Source organism: Mustela lutreola, chromosome 7 (assembly GCF_030435805.1).
Source record: "Mustela lutreola isolate mMusLut2 chromosome 7, mMusLut2.pri, whole genome shotgun sequence".
In the NCBI taxonomy this organism is placed as follows: Eukaryota; Metazoa; Chordata; class Mammalia; order Carnivora; family Mustelidae; genus Mustela; species Mustela lutreola.
In genome coordinates this window covers 148,059,241-148,085,426 of record NC_081296.1, presented here as the reverse complement: position 1 = coordinate 148,085,426, position 26,186 = coordinate 148,059,241, and the positions used below count along the sequence as shown (strand labels likewise).

General features: G+C 45.7%; 1 protein-coding gene across 5 annotated transcripts in view; it reads right to left on the bottom strand.

Moving 5' to 3' along the window:
* The window catches only part of EML1 (EMAP like 1), a 173,003-nt gene that overhangs the window by 73,771 nt on the left and 73,046 nt on the right, over positions 1–26,186 (bottom strand). For all 5 annotated transcript variants that reach the window (XR_009355867.1, XM_059183091.1, XM_059183092.1 and 2 more), the window contains exon 2: positions 365–547. Coding sequence is in view for 4 of the 5 variants with exons in the window: in XM_059183091.1 (XP_059039074.1) it covers positions 365–547 (183 nt within the window). In the remaining variant the exon portion in view is untranslated. The remainder of the gene's footprint in view (positions 1–364; positions 548–26,186) is intronic.

The window sequence follows — 26,186 nt, the reverse complement described above, 5'->3', positions numbered from 1 at the left end:
CTAGGGGGAACAGCCTCTGGGAAGCCCACAGGATTGTGGGGTTTTTGGTTCTAGGTTCTGCCTCGCAATGTACTCCCGACCTAAACTTGTCAACAGTTGCCCCCAGCCGTCCACTGTGGGTGGTTCCAAGCCTTTCCTGATCACCTACACGTGTACAGCCCTGGGCTGAACAGCTCACTGACTTCCAGCCAAAGGAACCCTGTCCCACCTCGTGGGAGGGTTCTGGCAACCCTGAGACCAGCTCGTTGATATTTTGGTCTCCTGTCTCCGTCACTGGTCACTGCTGAAAACCGCGTGTGTCCGCTAGGGACAAGCCCCTGCTCCAGCCCAAGTGTCGGCTGCTCTGCGCACCAGAAATGCCCACCTTTGGTAGGTCCTTTCCTGTTCAGCACAGCCTGCTGCTCCTCCGTGATGTTGAGCCGCCGAACCACGTCCGCCAGTGCCGATTTGAGCAGCTGGATGTCGTCTTCTTGCATCTGGACGCGCTGCTCCAGGGAGGCAATGCGGTCTGTCACCTCCATGCTGCTGGCAGCCGAGGCGCTGTCATCTAAACCAAAGGAGAGGAAGCAGGGACTCTTTAGTGCTCCCCAGAGAAATCAGACCGGCCCCCGTGTGCACACACACGGCTAAAGCATAACCGTATTTACCGACAGAAGGCAGCTGCTCTTAACGCAGAAACCATGGGACAGCGCGACTACCCAGAACTACGACCCCTCATTCTGCTACGGTCTCTTTCATTCTGCTTGTGCTTTTCATTTCTTTTTAGCTGTGGGTTTTTTTTTTTTTTTTTAAGATTTTATTTATTTGTTTCAGACAGAGAGGGAGAGAGACAGAGCACAAGTAGTGGGGAGGGTCAGGCAGAGAAGCAGACTCCCACTGAGCAGGGAGCCTGATGCGGGGCTCGGTCCCAGGACCCTGGGATCATGCCCTGAGCCAAAGGCAGACACTTAACTGACTAGGCCACCCAGGCGCCCTTAGTTGTGGTTTTATTGGTCACTATATTATTCTAGATACAAAGCAATGTTATTTTCTTTCCTATGATGTCAGAGACCTCAGGGGTGGGGGCAGGGGGCAGCTAGGGTCACCCACTTCAATTTCGCACACACTGCAGAAATCCTTCTAGCTTTCGAGCTGTCGTTGCTAGCAGATGGGGTGGTCCGACAATCCTACGACTACACTATCTCCTGAAACCAATATTACGCACTGTATGTTAACTAACTAGAATTTAAATAAAAATTTGAAAAAAAAATCTTTCTGCATGATTTCACGATGTAACTAATGTATTATCTTTCTCAGGTAACATAGCTTTAACATAGCAGTTACCAACTGCTTTGGTTTCGGGATTCATGTGTATTAGTAACAATTACTGAGGACCACAAACAGCGACTGTTTGTGTGAATTCTGTCCATCAATATCTACGGTATTGAAAATTAAAACAGGCATTTTATAAATATTTAATTATGACCTATTTAAAATGGCAAAAGCACGACACGTTCAATAGCACATTTGTATGGAAAATTGTTGAGTTTTTAAAAACAAAAATAGTTTTTAAAAAGATTGACATTTTGAATATCTAAAAATTTTCTTTAATGTCTGACTTATTAGAAAATAACTGGATGTGTTTCTGCATTCAATCTGCTGTGATATGCTAATTCGGTTGGAATATATAAAGAAAATTTGGCCTCATGCTGACATGTAGTAGGAAAAGGAAGAAGTACTTTAATAGCCTCTTCAGATAATTAGGGGTAATCTTGTTATTCAGTCAAAACACAATAGATGGTAACATTACAAAAGTTAGCCGCAATGCAGAATCTAAGACCATATAAATAAAATTGTTTTACGTTGTTAAAAATGAAAAAACACAAGACTACACTATTTATCAGTCATGCCTGCTAAGGTCTGGCTATTCGGACAAAGCAACATGAGAGGTCAGATCTGTTTGGTAAGCATCCCCTTACAGCGATAGCCATCCTAGTCTATCACATTGAACCATTAATTGCCAGTTCCTTATCAAGGCCTCCCCAGTTCCACACAGTCTCTTTGTCTCCGGAATTCGTTTCATGCCATTCCTCCTTTCATCCTCTGAGCTTTGGTCACACTGACCTCTCGCAACTGCCCTAACAGCTTTGGTATCTGCTGTTGCCTTTACTTGAAACATTTCTTTTTCTCTCCCCCCGCCCATCTTTCCTTTTCCTTTTCTTTTAAATTTTTATTTATTTATTTATTTTTGAGAGAGAGAGAGAGAGAGAGGCGGGGGGGGCGGAGGGAGTGGGAGAGAGAGAATCTTAAGCAGGCTCTATGCCTAGCACAGAGCCTGATGCAGGGCTCGATCTCATGACCCTGAGATCATAACCTGAGCCCAGATCAAGAGTTGGACACTCAATGGACTGAGCCACCGGTGCCCCTACTTCAAACACTTCTCCATGGGCTCTTTGAAGGACCAAATTCTTCTATTCTTTAGGTGTCAGCTCAACTGGAGCTCTCAGTGACCTTCCTAACCTAAGGTCAGTCCTTGGATCACCTCAACCTAATTTATTTCTTCTACAACATTACTGTGCTCTCATTAGCTTATCTCCTGTCCTCTGACTAAAACATAAGCATCATGGAGTTGCTTCTACCTTTAGGCATGACAGACCCTTTATGGACAGCACCACCTGCCCACCTGCTCACAGAGGGCAATTTTAAGCCTGGAAATTAAACAACTACAACCAAACCAAACCAAACAAAACAAAACCCAAAAAACTACCTGAAAGTACTAGAGAGGAGACATAGGTATGTAGACTCTGTTGGGGGGGGGGAGGTTTCACACACTCACTTTGAAAAATAAACAAGTAAATCCCTTTTGTGTGGCTTCTAGCCAGATCTAAGCAGTACATGGCAGGGGTGAGGGTATATGTGGGAAACCCTGTAGCCATTTTGTCTGAAGAAAACCAAGAAGTGAAGTCCAAGAACTGTGAACACTGAGGAGAGGGGAAATTCCAGAAGGGAAGACACCAGAGGGGGATTCCCAAATTCTTTCTATCTGAGCTTGGGCTGACCCAGGAATTATACCCACATGGAATAGACTTAAGTACCGTCCCTAACAGCAGAAGAGCAGAACTCAGATGAGAGGCACAGCCCAAGAAGCAGTGTGAAGTTCAAGTCTAGCCAAGGAACACAGCCACCAAGACAAAGAGAAGAACACTTCTCAGAGGAAAACAATAGAAGACAAAATCTCTACAACTTAAGATTTGTAATGTCCAGGATATGATCCAAAATTGTTCAACATTCTAAGAATCAAGAAATGAAACACAGTCTCAAGAGGAAAGAAAATAGATTGAGTCCGACTCCAAAACGAACAAAATATTGGAACTAACAGATAAGGAAAATGAGATATTTCCAATGAATGAAAACTTCAGCAGAGAAGTGGGAAGCATTGGCACTGAAACAGAAACAATAAAAAAATGAACGAAATAAAAATTCTAGAACTGAAAAACACAAGTTTTGGAGTAGAGAATTCACTGACTGGATGCAGCTACATGGACATGATGGAGGAAAGACAAGTAAACCTGAGACTGAGGAGGGGACATCTCCAGGGTGAAGAACACAGAGAAAAGAACTGAGAAAAAAAATTAATTGAGTCTCTTGGGGATTTGTTAGATGGTCTCAAATAGTCCAACATATATTACATTAGAATATAAAGAGAATGAGGCAGGAAAAAATATCTAAAATATAAAAGGCTCCAAATATCCTAAATTTGATGAAAGATAGAAATGTAAAACAACAAAATGCTAAACAAACACAAAGCAAAATAAACACAAGAACCCCACCTCCAGGTATTGCACAATCAAACTGCTGAAAACCAGATGCAACACACTTACTGAAAGCAGCAAGAGAAAATGGGCATAGTATATGCTGGGGAAGGACCATGCAGACTAGAAGACAGTAGAACATCTCTAAAGTACTGAATGGGGACGCTTGGGTGGCTCAGTTGGTTAAACGTCTGCCTTCGGCTTGGGTCCTGGGATTGAGTCCCACATTGGTCTCCCTGCTCAGCAGGGTGTCTACTTCTCTCTCTGCCTCTGCCCCTCCCCTCTGTTTATACACGTTCTCTCTCTCTCTGTCTGAAATAAATAAAATCTTAAAAAAAAAAACAAAAAACAGAGTACTGAATGAAGAAAATTCAATCCAAAATTCTATAACCAGCAAAAATATCCTCCAACAGTGAAGGCAAAGAAAAAAAATTAAAAATAAAGGGAAACTGAAAGAATTCATTGCCAGCAGATCAACATTATAAGAAGTACCAAAGGAAGTTCTTCAGCATAAAGGAAGATTATATAGGAGAGAAAGAAACTCAGACAGTCAAGAAAGAGTGAAGAACCCTGGAAATGATAAATATCTGAGTGAGTTCAAGACTTTTTTTCCTTTTTGCATTACTTGTTAATGTTCTTATAAATCACTAAAATGCTGAAGATGAAAGTTATAACATTGTCTGCTAGGATTCATGAGGGGTGTACGTGTAATATATATAACTACCATAACATAAAGGATGGGGAAAGTCTGGGTCTATAAGGCTTTAGCATTTTACATAAGATTTTAGCAGTAATAATAGTATAATAGTATACATTATCAACTGTGAAAAGTTAAAGAGGTATATTGTAATCTCTAGAGAACTACTAGAGAATAATAAATAAGGATAGCTAAAAAAAAAAAAAAACCCAACAGAAATATTAAATTGAAATTCTATATTCAAATAATCTGAAAGAAGGAGGGAAAAGGGAGAGAGGAACAGAAAGTAAACAAATAGGGGGAAAAAAGGAGAAAGAGAAATGTAAACTTATTACAGCAATAATTACATTAAAGTAATAATTGCATTAAACACATCAATTAAGGGGTGTCTGGGTGGCTCAGCTGGTTGAGTTTAACTCTTGATTTGGGCTAAGGCATGATCTCAGGGTCCTGGGATTGATCCCTGTCTCAGGCTCCATGCTCAGCAGGGAGTCTGCTTGAGATTCTCTCTCTCCCTCTCCCTCTGCCCTCCCCCACCCACATGCTCATCTCTCTCTAAAATAAATAAATGGGGCACCTGGGTGGCTCAGTTGATTAAGTGGCTACCTTTGCTTGGGTCATGATCCCAGGGTCCTCGGATCAAGCCTCACATTGGGCTCCCTGCTCAGCAGGGAGCCTGCTTCTCCCTCTCTCTGCCTGCTACTCTGCCTACTTGTGCTCTCTATCTCTCTGTCAAATAAATAAATAAAAGCTTTTTAAAAAGAATTAATTAAAAAAAGAAAAAAAGAAAACCAACACATTAACAATTCAAAGTCCAAGAATGTCAGGGGGAGAAAAGGTAAGACCTAACTATATGCTATGTACAAGATACACACTTTTTTAAAAAAAGGATTTTATTTATTTATTTGACAGAGAGAGATCACAAGTAGGCAGAGAGAGAGAGAGAGAGAGAGAGAGAGGAGGAAGCAGGCTCCCTGCCGAGCAGAAGGCCCGATGCAGGAGTTGATTCCAGGACCCTGAGATCATGACCTGAGCCGAAGGCAGAGGCTTAACCTACTGAGCCACCCAGGCGCCCAAGATACACACTTTAAATACAAAGACACAGGTTGAAAGAAATGAATAGAGAAAAGGACACAGCATGCAAATAGTAAGCATAAGAAGGCTAGAGTGCCAATATTGATAATCAGATAAAACAGATACCAAAAAATGGTACTACCAGAGATAAAGAGGGTCATTTAATAATCAAAAAAGGATCAATTTATCAAAAAGATAAGACAACCATAATAATAGAGTTTTAAAACACATGTAACAAAACCAGACAGAATTAAAGTGGGAAATAGGCAATCCCACAATTATTCCTGAAGATTTTTTCACTCCTCTCTCTGCAGCTGATAGAACAATTACTTTAAGAAATCAGTAAAGAAATAGAAAGTTTGAACAGCATTATAAACCAGTCTGACTTCCTGGATAGTATGGAAAGCTACACTCAACAATGGCAGTGCACATGGTATATTTACTGGGACACATTGTGTTCTGGGCCCAAAAAACAGACCTGAATGAAGTTAAAGACTAAAAGAGTATGTTTCCTGACCACTGTGGCATTAAATTAGAAATTGAAAACAGTAAGAGAACCATGAAAACTGCTACTACTTATAAACTACACACTTAAAAAAAAAAAAAGATTTATTCATTCACTTACTTATTTGAGAGAGAGAGAGAATGAGCATGAGTTGGAGAGGAGCAAAGGGAGACTCCTGCTCAGTGTAGACACCTGCTGAGTATAGAGCCCGATACAGGAATATATCCCACAACCCTGGGATCATGACCTGAGCCTAAGTCAAGAGTCAGATTCCCAACTGACTAAGCCACCCAGGCACCCCGAACAACACACTTCTAAATAATCATTAAGTCAAAGACAACATCACAGGAGAAATTAGAAAATATTTTTAACTGAATTATAGTGAAAATGTAACACACCAAAATGTGTAGATTGCAGCAAAGCAGGTCTTTGAGGAAAATTCATAGCTTTAAAATCTCCTTATTAGGAAAGAAGAGCATTCTCAAATCAATGATTCTCAGCTTTCACATTAAGTAACTAGAAAAAGATGAGCAAATTAAAACAAAATCAAGCAGAAAGAAGGGAAATAATGAGATGAAATCAAAGGGATACAATATGGACAAACAATGAAGAAAATAAATGAAATCAGAAGCCAGCTCTCTGAAAACATCAGTAAAATGTAAGCTCCATAACAGAAATTTTTTCTGCTGGTCCACTGCTCTGTCTTCCCACTATGTAGCACCTCTTAGGAACTCAATAGATACTTGGTAAATGAATGGATAGCTGGGTAAATGGGCTCTCTTACGAAGCAGGCATCAAATTAGTTGCTGGGGATATGAAGATGATTGGATTGACATAGTTATTATCCTTCAAAAGCTCTTTGTGTAGTAGAGAAGACACATGTCCACTAATGTCTAAGACAATTTGGTAATCATATAATTATAATTATATAATGTGTAATTAATATATATAATATAATTATGTAATAATTATATAATTGAGAAATATATAAAATGGCAAGTGAACATAGAGAAGGGGATATTGAATCTATCTGGGAAAACAGGAGCCAGTAGGGGTTGGCCCTGATGGACAAAATCATCTACATGGAAATCAAGAACAGTGTTTAGGCGATGGAAATACTTGGAACAAAAACATGGAAACAGGGAAGCATAGTGAGTACTCAGAAAATCATGGCTTTTGAAATTGAAGTCTACCACTTTGTAGTTTCTGCTTACTGGATATAAATCTGCCATGCCCCTAAATTCAGGTTCTGTCAACATTCTGGGTAACAGATCCTTGTTTCATACACAGAAATACTGTTCAAGTATGTCTATGGCACTCCCAAGAGTTCCTCACAACGGTAGAACTCATCAAACATTCACGTGCGCTTTGGACTTCTAAGATCTTACAAAGAAAACACTGTACAAGTCTTTAAAAATATGTACACACCTATCTGTCTAAAGAAACCAAACTTGAGGTACGAGTTTGCAAATGAACTTCACACACACTCCTCACCCTCCAAGAACTACAAACTCGGATCTCTACGCTCCTAAAGGAATCGTATGTTTCAGTTGGGAACACTGGTGAGAATGTCTTTGTTTTTTCTGTCTGTGTAGATGAATGGAGACATAGAAATAACTTTAAAAATCTAGTAGAAAGAAAACAAACACCCCAATTTAAAAATAGACAAAAGAGTTGAATAGACCCTTCACCAAGTGGCAAACAGGCACACGAAAATGATGTTCAGTGTTCCCGGCCATTGGAAGAATGCAAATTCAAACCACAATGAGGTGTCACTACACAGCTCCTAGAATGGCTAAAATACAAAACGCCAACTAAACCAGATGCAGCCAGAATATGGGGTACAGAACCTCTCTTATGTCCTTGGTGGACACGTAAGATGGTAGCTCACGTGGGAGAGCAGGTTGGCAGTTCCTTTTAAAGTTAAACCCACCCCTAGCTGGGGACCCAGCAATCCCCAAGCACTTACTAGAGAAATGAACACCTGCACACCAAAGTTGAGAGCGTCTCTATTCATACTTAGTGAAAACTGGGAACCGTGAACGGAGTAATAAACAGGAAGGAACTACTGATACCGGGGTCTGGGTGGACCACTCGCTACGCTGCATGACGGAAGCAGTCTCTGAAGGTGACACTGTATCACTGCACCATGGGACATTCTCCAAAAGACAAAACTACAGTGAGGGAGCACAGATCAGGGGCTGCCAAGGCTTGGGTTGGGGCCTGGCACTAGCAAGTTTTGGGGAAAGATGGAAATGTTCTGAAGCCTGACCGTGGCGGTAATTACAGAGCTCTATTCTGTGTCAAAATATATAGAACTGTCTCCAAAAAGCAGATTTGTTGGATGTTAACACAAAAAATTAAATAACTTTTTGAGAGTGCAAGGGAGATATAGTCTGCCCATTGGCTTTGCTGGTACTTGGCTTGTGAAGGTTGGTCGCTTTCATCCCTCGAGATCTCAGCAAAGAAATATTCCAAATGGAATACTCGCTGCTCACGGGAAAGAGACCATCCTCAAGTTCTACGTAACTTCTTGTGACTACACAACAGCTCTGTGTGACTCCTCCATCCGTCCTGTGACCTGGATGGGGAAGCAAGAAAGTCCCACGTGATCAAGCCAAGCCAAATGGAGGGGAGATGAGGGGAGACACAAAGGCATCCTCCTCCAGGGAAGCGGGAAACAGCTGAACAAAATCTTTTAACGTGTGAATAAAAGAAAGGAGGACAAGCCTGTGTAGCAGGTGTCACATGGGGCCCCGGGCCTGACAGACCTAACTGGGAAGGTCTCCGGCCTCAGGAAGAAGGCAGGGAAAGATCTATGGACTGGGAGAAGCCATCGTAGAGCAAGTTCGTGTTGGAGAGTACTTCTGGGAGGGGGGATATACTCTGGTCATGGACAGTGTGGACTCTGGACGGTGGGGTCGCCTGGGGTCAGATGCCAGCCCTGCTACTTACTAGCTGTGTGACCTGGGGCAAGTTATGTGTGCCTCAGTTTCCCCATTTGTAAAACAGGGACAATAACAGTGATGTACTCTCGCGGGTTGTTGTACTATTCAATTAGTTAATGCACGTAGAGCACTTGGGATGCATTTTTGCATATGGTAAATGCTTTATAAAGGCAAGCTACAATCGGGCCACTGTTGTTGTTAGTGTTCATTATTATTACCAAAAAAATCACTGAAGTTGCGTATAACATTTCCTGCAAAATTCCTATGTGTGTTGTCTGAACACTGTTATGCAAAGTAGCACTGGAAAATGAATTAGAAATTAGTGTCTGATTAATAGTGTGTGTTTTCTAAGTCACAAAAGAATCTGGCAAATGGACCTGTGCATTTCTATGACTTGGCGGTTTTCTGAGTAGACAGCAGGTGTGAGAGACAGTGCGCACTGACTGTGGGGGCGAGCACGGCACCGAAATGGACTAAGTCGGCTGGTTTCACCCCACCTCGCACTGTCCAGCCGATATTATACCTCGGACGGCATTCCAAGGCGGGCAAGGCAGGCCCATCCCGAGTTCTAAACATTCACAATGCAAAACGGCATCACTGTGGCCTCCGTTAGTTAGTTCTGTAGATGCCTTTCATGAAAGTGCATAGATCAGACTTTATTTTAATTATGCTGCCAAATGTGTATAAGAAAAAAATTAAATTTTAATATTTTACCAAAAAAAAAAACAAAACAAAAAAAAACCCATACTGAAAGCACAGTGCCCCAACCCCCAATGTTTGCCTTTAAATACAAGCAATTAAAAACGGGAAAGTCTGGTCTGCTTCAGAGAACCTCTATTTGCAAGACTTGCTGAAGTTGGCCCTGGGACCTAATACCCGTGCTCTGCAAATCCTCCCGCAGCCTGCACTGGATTTTCCTGCTTCTGCACCCTGGGTGGCTACTCTCAGGAACAGACGGAAGGTTCCCGGGCCGCAGCGTGAGCTGTCCACAGTTCTTAACCTTCTTGCGTATGGAAAAGGCCAGTGTAGATCACATGACTTTACAAATTCAAGTTCAGCCGGCAAAAAACTGGGATGTGATAATGAAAAATGAAACCCAAAGCCTGGTCTAACCAACACAAACCACTTCTTGCCTCGGGACCTCTCCCAGGATTCCACGGCTTGCGATGGGGGGCTCCTGTCCATTCCACCAGAGCAAACCTTGTTCGATTGCGAATCCAGCATGAGGAGCCCCTTAGTGAGTTCTGAATTTTAAAATAACGTTCGTTCCTGTAGCTCTAAATTCTACCCAAGCATGTCATTAAAACAGTATTAACAACAGAACTGCTTTATCTTCAAAGTTTTTGCATTCCTGTCCAACATCGTTGCACTTTGTGGAGTTGGGGGAAGGGGCTGAAAAAGACCAGCTTCTTCACGTTTTCACCTCTTGGGCTTTTAAACTTATGTCTGAATTGGAACTAGCTGCTGGATCTTGGTGCCTGCTGACATCCTCAGGAAGTCACCGGGGATCTGTTTACACAGGACACGCAGAGAGTCCCTTTATCTCAGGATCAGGAAACCATCAGTGATCAGGCTGCAGAAACTGACAGAACAGGCAAGGGACAGACAAGATTTAACCTGCGGTAGAACCCAACCCACGGCGGGGTGAGGCCCGTGGCGAAGAGGTCTGAGCTGGCCTACTGCTCTAGAGGACACCCTGTATCCTCGGCCAGCGGCAGACCCCCTCGGGGCCATGGATCCCAGCCTCGGGTCGGCGTTCTGTCCAGGTCCAAACCTCGGGGAGGCTGACACTCAGTGAATCCTGCTCTGGACTGCCTGGGCTCTGGGGCCCGAGCAAGAGCACTGCTTTGGAGTTCGAATTGGGCAGGGTTCAGTCCCCGGTGTGTCACTCACTAGCTGTGCAGTCTTGGCAAAGGACTTGGCTGCTCCAGCAGTAACACCACCTGTCTTTGGAAGTTCTTGTGAAGATAAATGTGGGCTTATACCAACATCTAACACGATGGTGGCAAACAGATGCTCAACACGATGGCAGAATCACTACCGTTCATCATGGCTAGCACCCCTGTTCATAACAGCAAATGTGAACACTGAACTTCAGGGAGGTCAGCACTGACAATGGCTACTGGGCAATTTTTGCACCTTGGGTCAACTGAGGAAATACGACATTGACCTAAAGTAAGGCAGGGTCCCAGACAAGCCCTCCTGTGACAGCTCGCCGTGAGCGGCCAGGGATGGACTGAGCATTACCTCCACAGCCCCATCTCTGATGTGATTCTCATGAGAACCTCGCCTTATGCCCGCTTCTGCACTTCAAGAGGGGATACAGGTCCAGGTAGGTCCTATGTCACCCCTGACTCCAGTGGCAGGGAGGGATCCTGTGGCTCTGCCCTTGCCCTAGATCTTCATGTAGCCAGCTCTGGATGTGACTTTTAGGTTTAATTACTGCTTGACAGTAAAAAGTAGCACAAAAAGATCCAGTAACTTGTCTTTTATAATTTTATTTAAAAGGCAAGGGAAGTGCACTTTGTCACCTGTTCATAGGATTCTCTCATTTCGTAGAGAGAAACAGGCTCTTGACTCTGTAATGTTGGTCTCCGAGTAATGTTCCTGGAGGTCAAAGGGGGACTATTAATTTTAAAAGGCTAACTTAGAATCTGTCCCCTTTATCTTGAGATGTTCTCTCTTTTCTTTAATTCTTTTTTTAAATCTTTTTTTTTTTTTTTTTTAAGATTTTATTTACTTGGGTGCAGGGGAAGACCACGAGCAGGGGGAGAGGCAGAGGGAGAAGCACACTGCCTGACGAGCAGAGAGCCCGGCGCAGGGCTCGATCCCAGGACCCTGAGATCATGACCTGAGCCGAAGGCAGACGCTTCACTGACTGAGCCACCCAGGAGCCCCTCTTTTCTTTATTTAAAACTGTAAAGAGAGCCCCCAAACCCCACCATCTGCCCTTCCTCCCCGACCTGCTACTGTCAGACGCTCTACCTCAGACGCATTCTCTCTCGTCCATATGACACTCCCCCACTCAGGTGTCAGCCCCGTCCCACAGATGAGGTTGGAGAAGTCAGGTTTCTCATTCGTCTCTTTTAAATCTTATAAAGATGGAAAGTGGCGCCCAAGTCTAGCTGGAGGGCGCCTCCTCTTCCCCCCACACGCGTTGCCCATCTAAGTGACAAGCATTAATTCCAGGGGGACTTGTATGATACTAAGTAAAATACACATAGAATTTTTGTTTTGTTTGACCTCTCTTGAACTATTAGACAAATGCTATTTAGAGAAATATCTCGTTACCAGGTTTTAGCATTTTAGGTCATATAAGCACTAAGGAGTAGCAGTTTCTCACTCACTGATTTGCCGGCCGACATCTGTAAAAGCTCCGTGTCGTGTGAGCTCGACGGTCACACTCTGAGTCATTCCCGAGCATCCACTCGCAAAAGCAACGTGGATACGGTCAGTAAAGGAGCCACGTGCCCTCTTTCTCCCGTGCCGTCATTTCCAGGCGTGGATTCCAACTGTGCTGTCGGATGTGCAGCCCTGCCCACCACTCCTGGCCGAAGGGCGCCAGCCTTCTCTCTGCTCTCAGACTCCCGGTTCTCCTGTGATCGCCTCGGTCTGTCAGATGCTCTGAGTCTTGCCCAGCTCTGGGCTGGACCTGCCACCTACGCTTTGACTCCGAAATTCACCGCTCACTAGAAAATGACAAGACCTGACCCTCTCTGTCAATGACCGTGTCTCGATGGGTACTCACACCAACATCCGTAGCCTTGACCGGGAAGAATTCTACAGCAGTCCTTGACTGAACCAAACTGTGGCCCCTGCCTATCGAAATCTGGAGAGCAGTGGCATAAAATAAAGGTCTTTGAGGAGTCTCAGGTTGTGAAAAAGGGGTGTTGGAGGCCAGAAGAATACACCTAAGACCGAAGACCCTGAGAGGCACCATGGGACGGGGTTGGAATTTCAGTGACACGGAGCTTAAAGCCAACAGACTTTCCATCCCGTTTGGTAAGTGCCCCCGAGCATCCTTCCGGGCCAGACCCAGGCAGCGAACACCATGACCTTCCCACCTGTCGCCCGCTCGGTCCAGCAGAGGAGACGGGCCCACAAATACCCATCACAGAAATACGGGAACACGGAGGAGAGGGCAATGACACAGCCCTGTTCCGCCCCCACCCCACCCCGCCCCAGGCCCGTCCCAGACTTGGCCGGGGCCCAGCTGGAGCCGTCCTGTGAGGACCAGACACGTCTGCATCAACGCGCAGGTGAAGGCGGGAGGCAGGACTCAGGGGCGCTGCCGGGCTTCAACCGTGAATAACGAATGAAGCAAAGAGAGAGTGAGAACAATCACAGGAAGAGGAGCCTCGGAATTCTCTAGCTGAACATTTAGAAAATGGGTTAATCACTTATCTTGAGGGAGACTCTAATTTCATTTTTCCTAGCCAGAGTTATCAAGCCAGCAGAGACTTTTTCTGTGAAGCCCTGAGACTCCTTGAAATGTCTGAAAGGATTAACATGATTAACACTACACACACACACACACACACCCCTGCAGGAGCCCCCTCCACACACAGGCACATACATACACGTGCTCCCAACACACACGCACACTTACATGCATGGAGTGTGTGCACACACACTCATGCACACACCCCTACCTTTGCAAGTAATTTTGTTTCTTGTTTCTGCTAGAAATGAAAAGACTTAGAACTTGAAGGTTGTTAATTCTTTTTTTTTCACTTTCCACTTTTAAAGCAAATGACATCCTGCGGTTGAGCTAAAAAGAAACCCCCAAGAAGACATGAAGTGAAGACATGAAGATATGATGCTTTAAAAATTGGCCTTCGCTCCAAAGTCCAGTAGTGTGAAGAACATGGAGGTCAGGAGGGCGTAGCCGGTCCTTGGGCGGTAAATCACACAGGGTTGCCAATCCCAACCTCAAAAGGAAGGATTAAAAATATGGAGGTGGGGAATGGGAGAGCGGACAAAATCATGAGCATAGCATAGACCTTGAAAGAGATCTAAAACTGTCATCTCAATTTTATTTTAGAAGGAGACTGTCCCAATATTCACCTGTCACATTTGTCCACTTCTAGATAGCTACCATGTGGTCAGGTCCTAAACGGACTTAACAGAAAAGTATCTAAAGAGGTCACTTCAATAAATTTTTATTTGATATGATGGTTTTAAACCATTTCAGCAAAAAGAATAAAAATAATAGAATAAAATAAAAGCTAATCTTATCTTCTTATTTTCTTTAATTTCCATTAGTATAACATGTTCCAATGTAAAGTACTTTATGGTTCCATTCTCCCTAACACCAGGCGTCTTCTAGACGGGACTGTTTCCGTTTGTTGCACACAATAGTCCCCTGCATGTGAGTTAGTCCTTCAGCTGTTGGGAGGAAAGCCAGAAAGGCAAAGTTTAAATGGTTGAAAATCCATGAATAGGGCAAAAGCCATGTGACTGGTTCTCCAAGATAAAACCTCCTAAAACACACAAGGTAGCAATCTGTCTTCAAGAAAATTCAGTAGGTGGGTTTGGCTCAGGAAAGACATTAAAACTGAAAATGCCTAGGTTCTCACTGAATCTAGGTCTTCTCTTTCAGGTTCCTATCAAAAAAGTGGGGGTCACAACATTCTGAGGTCAGAATCCAAAGGACATCTGAGTCCTATCCACTATCCACATTCTTTAGCTGTCTTCCATATATAAAATGCTTTCTCTGCCCTTTTATTGATATTATGTACCTACTTTTTACTCAAGTGCCATCGACTTATGCATCCACCGTGTGTATCATTCTACCTACAACAGCTAAAAGGAACCAACAAAATATATTACACAAGCCTTTGAAGACATTCGTGGCATCAGACCACGAAGGACAGTGGTCGCTCAGAAATGCTCAGCAAAGAAGGGGACTCTACAATTGCCCTGCATAGAGCCCAGAGGCTCCTGAAGTGAGTCAGACCCTGTAACTGTCCCACCGGTAGCCTGGAGTTTCCCAGAAGTGATGCAGGGAAACTGAGGTAAAGCCTGAAGGTCTCCTTAAATTGGGAAGACAGAGCTGGAAGCCCAGAAAAATCCAGGAGTCCACACGGCAGAACATTAGAAGAGAGAGCCACAAGGAGAGAACATTTGGGACATCTCAGAGAACAATCCCAGGTATGGATCTGCACTTACGTGTGAGGAAAAAAGATGGGCCAAGAACCACCCAGAAAGAGTAGAAAGAGCAGCCACCAGAGCCTACACAGGGCTGGGAACAGTTCCTGTCATCAGCAGCTACGGTGGAAAACCATACACTCCACAGGGCATTGGGTGGAGAGCCCAGAGGATTTGGCCTGAGACTAACTGCTGGTCCCCACCCCGCCCACCCAGAACAAGGCTTGAGGGCAAGACTCAAAAGGATCAAACTATTTCCAAATAACAACCACATCCCAGAACGGAGCTTAAAAGTATGTATAGGAAGATAAAAATACCTAGCTCATAATGCCTGGTATCCAAGGAAAAATGATGACCAGGAATTCTAAGAAGCAGGAAAACATGACCCATAATAAGGGAAAGAATCAACCAAGCAAACTAACTCAGAAATGACAGCAGTGATAGAATTAGACAAGGAAAATTATACAATTATTATAACTGTATTATATCTATGAGAGCCAGAGGAAAGACTAACTATGTTAGATAGAGGCATGGAAGATATATATATATATACATACACATACACACACACAGACACACACACACACATTTTTTTTTTTTTTAGTTAACTTTTTACAGTTAAACTTCTAGGGATACCTTGGTGACTCAGTTGAGCATCTGGCTCAACTTCAGAAGACTGAAAATAGCCATCACAATACTGAAGAAAGGCCACAATGTTAGAGAACAGATACCCCCCGACTTTATGACTTATTAAAAGCTACAGTGATCAAAACATCATGTTATGGTGAAGGAACAGACATACAGTCTAGGGCGCCTGGGTAGCGCAGTGGGTTAAGTGGTTTCATTCAGCTCTGGTGGAGATCTCAGGGTCATGAGATCGAGCCCTGGGTCGGGCTCTACGCTCAGGGCAGAGTCTGCTCAGATTCTCTCCTTCTCCTTCTGCCCCTCCCGCTCACGCTCTCTCTTTCCCTCTCTCTAAAATAAATAAGTGAATACGTCTTTAAAAGAAAAGGAGAGGAGAAGGTGAAGGAAAACGGCCTCGCCCGCCGCAGAGACCCCACGGAGGCGGAAGAAAGGACGTGATACGCTTCCGAGCAGAAATCAATGAGCTAGGACAAAAAACAATGGGGAAAAATCAATAAAACCAAGAGCTTGTTCTTGGAGACAATAAATAAAATTGACAGAACTGAATCCAGATGACTCAGGATAAAAAGAGACCGGGCACAAAATATTAGAATCTGGAATAAGAGGTAACATCATTACAAACCTATAGATACTAAAAGGACAAGAAGGGTATAATAAGAACTTCATACCGATACATTCAACTTCAATAAAATGGAAGTTCTTTGAAAGATAAAACTACCAAAGCTAACAGATAATCTAAATAGCTTTATTAAAGGAACTGAATTTATAATTAACTTTTCCACGAAGAAAACCCTATACCCAGATAACTTCACTAGTGGATTCTACCAAACATTTCAGGAAGAAATAATACCAACTTTATACAAAGTCCTGCAGACAGCTGAAGAGAGAGACTGTTTCTCGATTAATCTCTATGCCAGCATGACCCGAACATCAAAATCAGATCTGTTACCAGAAAGTGTGGGTTTGCGGGCGGCACAACTGCGTCTCTGATGTTCTGCTGCGGGAATCCAAAATGGTGCCACCACTTTGGAAAGTGGTTAAACCCACACCCACTGTTTGGGCCAACCATTCCGCTCCTTGGTGTGTACCCAAGACAAATGAAAGCACATGTCCACTCAAACACTTGGACACAAAAGTTCAGAGCAGCTTGGTCTGTAATAGCCAAAAACTGGAAACAGCCCAAATGTCCATCACCCAATGAAACAAGTGTCTGCAGAATGGATCCACTACTCAGGAATAAAAACATTTTACTGATAGAAGCGACAGCGTGATGAGTCTCAGAATAATTACACTAAGTGAGAGAAGCCAGAAAATAGAGTAGGTGCTGAATGAGTCTGTTTATACAAAATGACACAAGATGCAAACTAAGCTATAGGGTCAGGAGGTCAGTGGTTGGAAGGTGCGGGGAGACATGGAGGAGGATGAGGGGCACAAAAAACTTCAAGGGGCTAAAATCTTTAAAAAAAAAATTTCAAGGGATCATGACGTGCACTCTCTTTATTGCGGTTCATGGTTTTACAGATACATGCATACGTCAAAATTCACCAAATTGTCCACTTACATATGTTCAGATGACTATGCATCAACGATACTTCCATAAAGTTTCTTTTTTAAGGGGAGGTAAGCAGCAAAACGAACAAACAACCACTTCCCAGTCTTTCAGTAAAAAAAAGAAGAGAAAAAATTAAATATATTTTAATGAATCTAGAAAACCTACTCGTGTGTTACAAGATATCAAAATCTTCATGAAATGATGCAGGATGCAAAAAGAGAAAGAAAGAAAGAAAGAAAGAAGGAAGGAAGGAAGGAAGGAAGGAAGGAAGGAAGGAAAAATATTCTGTTTGAACAAAGAAAGGAAAAAAGATAAATTGGACTGTTTCTGGACCTAAAGGTTATAGCAGATTTTTTTATTTTTTAAAAAAGGAGAAGATTTCTAATCAGCCAGGAATTACATATTCTAGGAATCATAGTGCAACTGTATTTCTCCCACCTCCCACCCACCCCAATTCTATTCTCTTAGACTAGCTTTCAAAATCCCACTGGGAATTCCTCATTCCAAATTCCACAGCTGCTGACAGTCCCACCGGAGCAGTGCCTCAGGGCGAGGATGCAGAATGTGTTCTGCCCCACCCACCCTTGGGGGCTGCTGTGCCCGTCACCACCAGTTCCCCCTCCATGGAGGGGGATACTGACCTCGAGCACCCTACTAAACCATGGAGCTGAGTATTCAGATCTAGCCAAGAAGACATCTGGCTCTCTACATTCAAAACCCTGCTTCCAACCCCAATCAAATACACTGGGAAATACAGCTCAGAGTACATTTCCGTAATGTTATCACTTTGCAAAGCGTTTCTGAGTAACAGGAATTGACCATCGAATTCTCCAATTTCTTAAATGCATGTGAAAAGGATACCTGTGCATTTGAGCGGTAGCATTTTCCAAAGTGAAACTTTGCAGTTTGATTTTTTACTTGAGATCCATTTAAAATTCAATCTGAAACATGAATACTAGAAAAAAGTACAAGAAAGTCAAGAGACTGGGAGTGGGGAGGAACAGGAGATGATTAAAATAACCTTGTCACTCTAGACCCTCAGAGAATAAGCTTCCTAGAAAGTCAAGTATTAGGAGGAGTACACATTTTCTAGGAGCCCACTTTTTAAAAGTTCTGACCATTTTGTTCAAAAACAAAAAGAAACCACCCAACAAAAAAATGGGCAAGGGACTTGAACAGACATTTTTCCCAGGAAGATGCACAAATGGCCAATGGGCACATGAAAAGATATTTAACATTATTTTGGTCATTAGAAAACTGTACAGCAAAACCACAATGAAACACCCTTGTGCACGTGCTAGGATGGCGAGAAGCGACAAAACTGAAAGTAACAAGGCCTGGCAAGGAAGTGGAGAAATTAAGTGCCACGCACTGCCCCTGGGGAGAACAGGGCGGTGGTTCCTGCAGGAATTAAACACAGACTCACCATTTCACTCCTGGGCTATACACCTAAGAACTAGAAACAGGGACTTGAGTTGATATTTGCACACTCGCATCCAGACCAGTGTTATTCACAATAGCCTAAAGACCGAAACACCCCAGTGTCGACTTGCTGATGAACGGATAAAGAACATACAGTGTAACCATACAATGGATAGTATTTAGCAATGAAAAGAAATGAAGTTCGAACACCTGCTACAATGTGGATGGAACTTGAAAATATTATGCCAAAGTGAAACAAGCCAGTCATAAAAAAACAAATAGAGCATGATCCCAGTTATATGAAATATCTAGCCTGGGCAAACTCAAAGGCAGACAGCCAGGGGCTGGTGGGGGATACAGCGAAAGAAGGGGGCTATTGCTTCGTGGGGACTGAGTTTCTGTCTGGGGTTATGAAAAAATGCTGGAAATAGACGGTGGTGATGGCTGCACAAGTTTGTGAAAGTGAGTCACGTCGTCAGGTTTGTACACTTTAATATGGTTAAAGTAGCCAATTTTGTTACATATATTTATCACATTAAATATATATATGCAATCTTTCTTCAACCATTTTGAATGACTGGCTTCCAAGAAAATGATATACAGTTCACCCCTGAACAACAGGGGGTTAGGGATGCTGACCCCACCCCCACCAGAGTCCCAAATCCACATAGAACTCGACTCCCCAACAACCTAGCTATGATTACCTGCTGCTGACGGGAAGCCTCACAGAGAACAGTCTAGTAACGCACAAGCTCTATGTTGTATGTACTGTGCACTGTATTCTTACAATAAAGCAAGCTAGAGAAAAGTAAATGCTATTAGGAAAACATAAGGAAGAGAAAATACAGTGACAGCACTGTGTGTATCGACAAAACCCCCCAACACAGGTGGACCCGCGCCGTTTAGCCCCACATTGTGCTGCTCAGGGGTAACCTATACTCGTGCATCCCCGCCCCCGTGCCAGAAGCAGTGCTGGGTCGGGGAGAGGCGAAGTGCAAATCCTCGTGGGCACAGGTGACACTGCCAAGAAAAGTGTAAGGGCGAGAGTACAAGCCAATGTTCCCCAGAGGCACGGATGGGGCTCTAAGGGGAGCTCGGTGCATCTAGAGGGCATCCTGGTGCTGAAGTCAGTGGTGGCTGAGTTTTCAAGGACCAAAAGCAGTTTGCCAAATAGAAAAAAGAAGGCATCCCAACAGGTGCCTGGTTCAAAATAGCAGCTGACGAGCCTGCACCCCTATTTTTTGAGTTACAAAAATGGAACAAATGGGGGGGGGGGGGATGAGCTCATGATGACCGGGGCCATAAGGAGAAAGAAGTGTGACTATCAGACTATCAGCCATCGAGGAAATGAGCCCAGAAATCAAGAACCAGCCTGCAAGCACAGGTACAACTTCCAGTTCCTGCCTTCCTCTCTCTGGGCGAGGGCCCTGCAGAGGGTCCAGACCCTGGGTGCAGGCTTTCTGCTAGGATAGTTGCAGTACTCCTGCTGACACGGTCCAGCAGCCTTACAAGGGTGGGATCGGTTTCTTGGGGCTGCCATAGTGAGGACCCACAGCCGGGGGTCTTCAACAATAGAAATGTATTTTCCCAGTGTTCCGGAGGCTGGAAGCCTCACGTCGAGGTGCTGGCAGGGCTGGTTTCTCCTGGTGAGCAGACACCACCTCGTCCCCATGTCCTCACAGGGTCTTCTCTGTACCCATCTGCCCTCCAATCTCCCCTCTTACAGGATGCCAGTCATATAGATCAGGGCCCATCCTAGGGACCTCCCCGAACCTCCATGACCTCTTTAGAGACCTTACCTCCAACGACAGTCGCCTTCCGAGGTGCTGGGCGGTTAGGACCTCAAGGCCCAAAGATATTTACGCACGACTAGTCCCCACCAGGTCGGGCTGCTCTGCCCAGGGATTTAGAGCCTGCTAGGGGCTCTCCTGGCAGCAGGACGAAAACCATGTTCTGCACTGCCCTCCTGATTTTAACCACAATAGTGTACGATGCCCTGCTCCAAGTGAATAAAAGACTCATGACATCGTATCTGGAACCACCTCGAAGAGCCCTCTGCAGTACTCTGCACCACAGTCACACGCACGCCTTCTGTTCCTGACTCACTTTCCCTCTTTGGCCTCAGTGTGCATGCACGCTGGCTTTTTTCCCCTCCACAATGCCATCACATTTGTAGCGCTCACAGAATCCTCAAATAGTCTAAACAGTATTTTCATTTTTTTCCCCCTAAGATATTTTTCAAGGAGCAGGACAACGTGACCCTGGGACACCAGCACTGGGCTCTGTGGTGCTGGTCTTGCTCCAGCCGGTGAACGAGGGCGCGTGTCCGGGGCACCAGCATTCTCACAGCCTGGTGGGAACCCAGGGAGGTGGTGACGCGCTGCTTTCGTAAAGGTGCTCAGGGCAACTGGATTCGGGGGAGGGAGGGGTCACGGAGGACCCCAGCCCTGACTGCTTGCTGCTCCACGAACCCCCACCACTTGTCTGCACCCTAGCCCTGCTCAAAATCAACAGAGGCGAGCACCCTCGACATGCAGCAGACAGTCAGCCCTCTCAAGAACACAGGCTCGGGGAGGCAGGCACAATGGCCAGTTACTATTTAACTGTGCCAAGGGCTTCCAGCAGCTGGAGGCACGGATCTCCGCTTGCTCACTGCAAAGCTGAGCAGCCAGAGAGTCGGAGCCCCTGTGAACAGAGATGCGTCGGGTCTAGGAGACTTCACTTCCCGTGCTCTCTCCAAACATACCCTGCCTGACCGTTCCCATCACTGTCTACAGGGCAGAATTCTGGAACCCGTAAGTGGAAATCCATGGTGCCTTTTACATGGCAAGGGGCTGGCTAGAGCTAGTGATGAGTGTGGTGAACTTGGAAGTGCTCAGCCCTGCTCCAGGTGCAAAGGGTAACAGCACCCGTCCGTTAGGAGCTCGGAGCTAACAAGGAAAACCACAGGAAACCGTCAGTCCATGGGCTACAGGGAGCGATGGGACAGAGGTGGCCAGAAGGTCCCGGGGGAACTGGGAGGATCAGAGAGGTGGTGCAAAGGGCAGACACTGAAGACAGGTGCTCAGCTCTGCCATGTTCTAGCTAGGAGATACTGGCAACGGCTTGATCTCTCTGAGCCTGGGTCTTGTGATTGTAAAGTGTTACATATATTATAAGTGCTCTCTAAGTGTTACATAGAAGAGTGAAGATAAGAAACAATGCCTACTAAAGTCCTCCTCCTAACAAATCACAACTCTTCTTGTTTTAGCCTGGGGCAATCAGGGAGAGCTTCCTGGAGGAAATGGTGCTGAATGCTAGTGATCCACAGTGACAACCAGACTGCCTAATCCAAATTATTTCTGTCACTAGTTTACCTTCTTTAGAGTACTTACTACTCTAGGAAATTCCCTTGCTCATTGACTTGCTTCCTTGCTTGTGGTCCCTCCCCTGCCCCCCTATTAGGCCATAAGGACCTTTTTGTTGTTGTTCTCTTCACTGCTCTTTCTCTAGAGCCTAGACGTGGGCTTGGCCCACTGGAGACACTCAGTAAATATGTGCTGGAGGAAACAGCAGACTGTCCTCGGGTGCTGTTCTCGCCCGCAGTCTTTCTGCACACGCTGTTGCACCTGCTTGTACGAGAGGCAAGGCACCGTGATAGGTACTATGTGATCACTCTATCCAATTTTGTAGACAACAGAAATTCAGGCTGAGACCCACGGTCTCCTCCAGGCCTTGTGATTCCAAGACCTGTGATTCTGCCACACTGACCCACCGGGAAGGGGCCTGGCTCTGATGGCTACGCTGGGACCTGGCTCTGGTGAGGCCAGGAGAAGATCGACCCCCACGGCAGCCAACGAGGCCCACGAACGTGGCAGATGCTGCAGGGAGCCGGGAGCCAGGAGCCAGCCCAGGCATGGGAGAAGACACTATCCTACTAGCAGCACGGTCCCCAGAGCAGCAATTTTATAAAAAGAAATGGAGTCAGTATAAAGACGCGAGCTACGCATCCAAAGGCCGCCTCCCCCACCGTCCCCTGGAACTGACAGGCATGGCGGATGGGGAGTCTCAAGCTGGAAAGGCAGGGGGGCCTTGGTCTTCTTCCCGGAGGAGGTGGCTTCTGGAGGCCCAGCACTTAGGCAGGCGGGAGCCCAGCCTGTCAAGGCTTTGACGCTCCGGTGCGAATCCAGAAGACACAGATGGACTGGACCGGTGACAACCAGCATGTCTGGTGGGGCAAACTGGGCCAAAAAGAGGAAGTGCTAAAATATGAGGAGGCTGGAGGGAGGTGTCAGCAGGCTGAAACGGGGACCAAGCGATGGAAATCAGAAACACAGCCGACCGCCGCGGGGCACGGCGGGCTAGCAAGTCCCTCCAACGGAGCTTCCTCTCCTGCTACCCTGTGCAGGCAAGTTCAAGTCCAATGTCTCCCATGGGGGATCTGCATCAACACAAAAGGAAAATCAATGATGTTTCAAAGTGGGACAGACAAAGGGGACAGGTCCTGGAAGTCCTCGTGCCAGAGGTGTCGTACAGGGGACGGTACAGAAGGAGAACTGATGTGGACGGATGAAGGAAGGAATCAGAGCCAGAAGCAGGGAAGGGGTTGGGAGGGCAGATCTCCTGCCCCCGCCACACCCTGGCAGGAGCACAAGGACTCACTCAGCTACCATTCAAATGACGCGCGTGAAAGTACTTCGAAAATGTCACGGTGCCCTCTGTATGTAAGCGGTTATTACTGCTGGCATTATTCAAACAACTGAATGTTGTTACATGGGCTGCTGGGCCCCCCCTTACACACGCACACACACGCACGCACACACACGCATGCATATTCTCTTAGCATTTCTCCTGCTTTCTAATTTCTCCTGCATATTCTCAGCATTCTCCTGCATTTGGTACTCAAAAATACCATTAACGACAGTGCCATGTTCTAAAAAAAGTGAAATTTTTTTTGGAAAAAGAACCTTAGAATGATAAGTACTTCAAACTGCACTGAAGAGACACATTGTCTGCTCTCCGGTTAGATGCCAGAGCTCCTATTTGCAATAATCTGCAACCCCCTCACAGGCTGCAAAATGCCTTTGTTCAGAAAAGAGCAACGCAATCTCTCATTTCTGCACACCAGGCTGTCTGTCTGCTCACATCACTCAGTGCTCCACGGTGATGTGCCATCACTCGAGGCCGCCGCTTCATCTGCCCTTCTGATAGGGAGTGAATACTGTGGCTATCTGACCGCAGATATGCTTCCTGTTAATGGTCTGTGGTTAGCCACGGAAGTACATTATGGAATCCACGTAGGAGCAAATCGAAATGTAATTGTCGGTCCTTATCTAAGTGATCTTTAGATCTGTTCCAATTCCGTTTCATCATTTGTTGTCACATGGGGGAGAATATCTCGAGTTGGAAGAAAGTAAGTGTCCCCTCTCTCCTGGTTCAGAAGACAGCAGTGTGACAAAGAGAAAGAGCCCTTGAAAGGCCCAGGCTTGAGGCATGTTACCCCAAAGAGACCATTGAACCCTAGACTCAATGCCCTCGTCTGTATCATAGGGATAGTGACCCTATCTCGCGGGGTCACCATGTTGAGACACTCACATTTAAAGAGCTTTAAATAAAAGCAGGACAGATTTAGAGGTCTGTGCCAGAATGCGTCCAGCAGTAGTAAAGCCGTTAGCACCCAGCCTCGGCCTCCGCCTGCCAACAATTTCGGAGGATGGTACTTTCCTAAAGCAGGTGATTCCACAGTTAGGAAGTGCACCGGCTTTGTCAAAATCACAGCCGAACCCTGCCCGTGGCTCTGTGTGTCTTCCCAGCACGGCCACCTCCTTTCATGCTCCCCCCATCGCCTTGGCAGCAGTGTGCTTTGGGTCCCTCTCCGGCAACGGCTGCGGCAGAGCCACTCAACACAGTTGTTACCCAGAGCTGGACCCACGCAAACCACATCTTCGATTCTGAGCCGACCTGCGGATCCTCGTCTGATGTCCCTGTGCGAGTTGTACGGAGGAGCGAGTGTGCTCATAGGAAGCGCATGAGGTTCGTGGGGAGAGAATGACTGTCCCTCTGATCGGACGCGCTCCTGGTCTGTCTGGGTATGTGTAGGACTGGTTTGCTAAGAAGTCATTGCAAACCAAAGAGTAAAACCCTGATGCAGAAAGAAAGTCTGGAAAGGTGCCCCTCTTTATCCCCGAGAACCCTGTCCCTGCAAGGTCCCTACCTGTCAGCTGCGCACTGACACTTGCCAGGAAGAACCAAGCTGCACAGAAGTTTCCTTCTGAAGGTATTCTCACCTGCAGCGTGGTGAGCGACTGGCTTTCCACGACGTGTCAGCATTGATCACAGCAAGAGTAAGACCCTACAGTCCAGTTTCAGTCAATACAAAACCAAGAATGATTTAAAATAAAATAAAATAAAATACTATGTTAACCCTCCTCTGCCTTCAGAAAACACAGTGTATAGGCAGAGCTAAAAAGCTTTAAATGAAAATATATTTCAAGATAGATGAACGTGCGCACCTCCCTCCCAGGTGGTTGTTGAAACCCTCGCTGCCCAGTTCCCTGGGCAGACGACAGCGACTCCTGTGGCAGGTTCTTCCGGCACAAGCCCCCCAAATGCTGAATTACAGGGGAAACACCTCTAGTAGACATCCCGATTGTTAGTGAATTGTCTGTGTGCCGCAAGTTTGGAATTAGGAGATTCTTTTGATCCTTTTTAAAAAATATATTTATTTTAGAGAGAGAGTGTGAGTGGGGGGAGGGACAGAGGGAAAGAGAGAGAAGCAGACGCCCCGCTGAGCGTGGAGTCCTGCCTTGGGGATTGAACCCACGACCCTGGCATCGGGGCTCTCAGATCACGACCCGAGCCAAGCCCCAGAGTTGGATGCCCAACCTACTGAGCCACCAAGGGACCTCCTTTGACCTTTAATCCTTCTTGATTTTAGAAGTACGGAATCACATTAGAAAAACATTTTTAAACATAAGGAGAGGGGCGCCTGGGTGGCTCAGTGGGTTAAAGCCTCTGTCTCCAGCTCAGGTCATGATCTCAGGGTCCTGGGATCGAGCCCTGCATCAGGCAGTCTGCTCAGCGGGGAGCCTGCTTTCCTTCCTCTCTTCTGCCTGCCTCTCTACCTACTTGTGATCTCTGTCAAATAAACAAATAAAATCTTAAAAAAAAATAAAAAGTAAGGAGAAATGCAAAACAGGACACGGGGCTGGCTGCCTGGTGCCCAGCCATCGTTCAGGGTGGGCGGGGGCATCACCAGGGATGCTGAGCACGGAGAGGCTGAGCTGCCCCATTCCAAACTCCCCCTTCTCCCCATCCGTGTCTGCTTCACCTACTGCTGTGGGTGGAAACCTCTAGAAAATGCTCCTGACACGACAGCTCTGAGATGAGCACGTGTCCCTCCGCCCCGCCCCACGAAGCCACA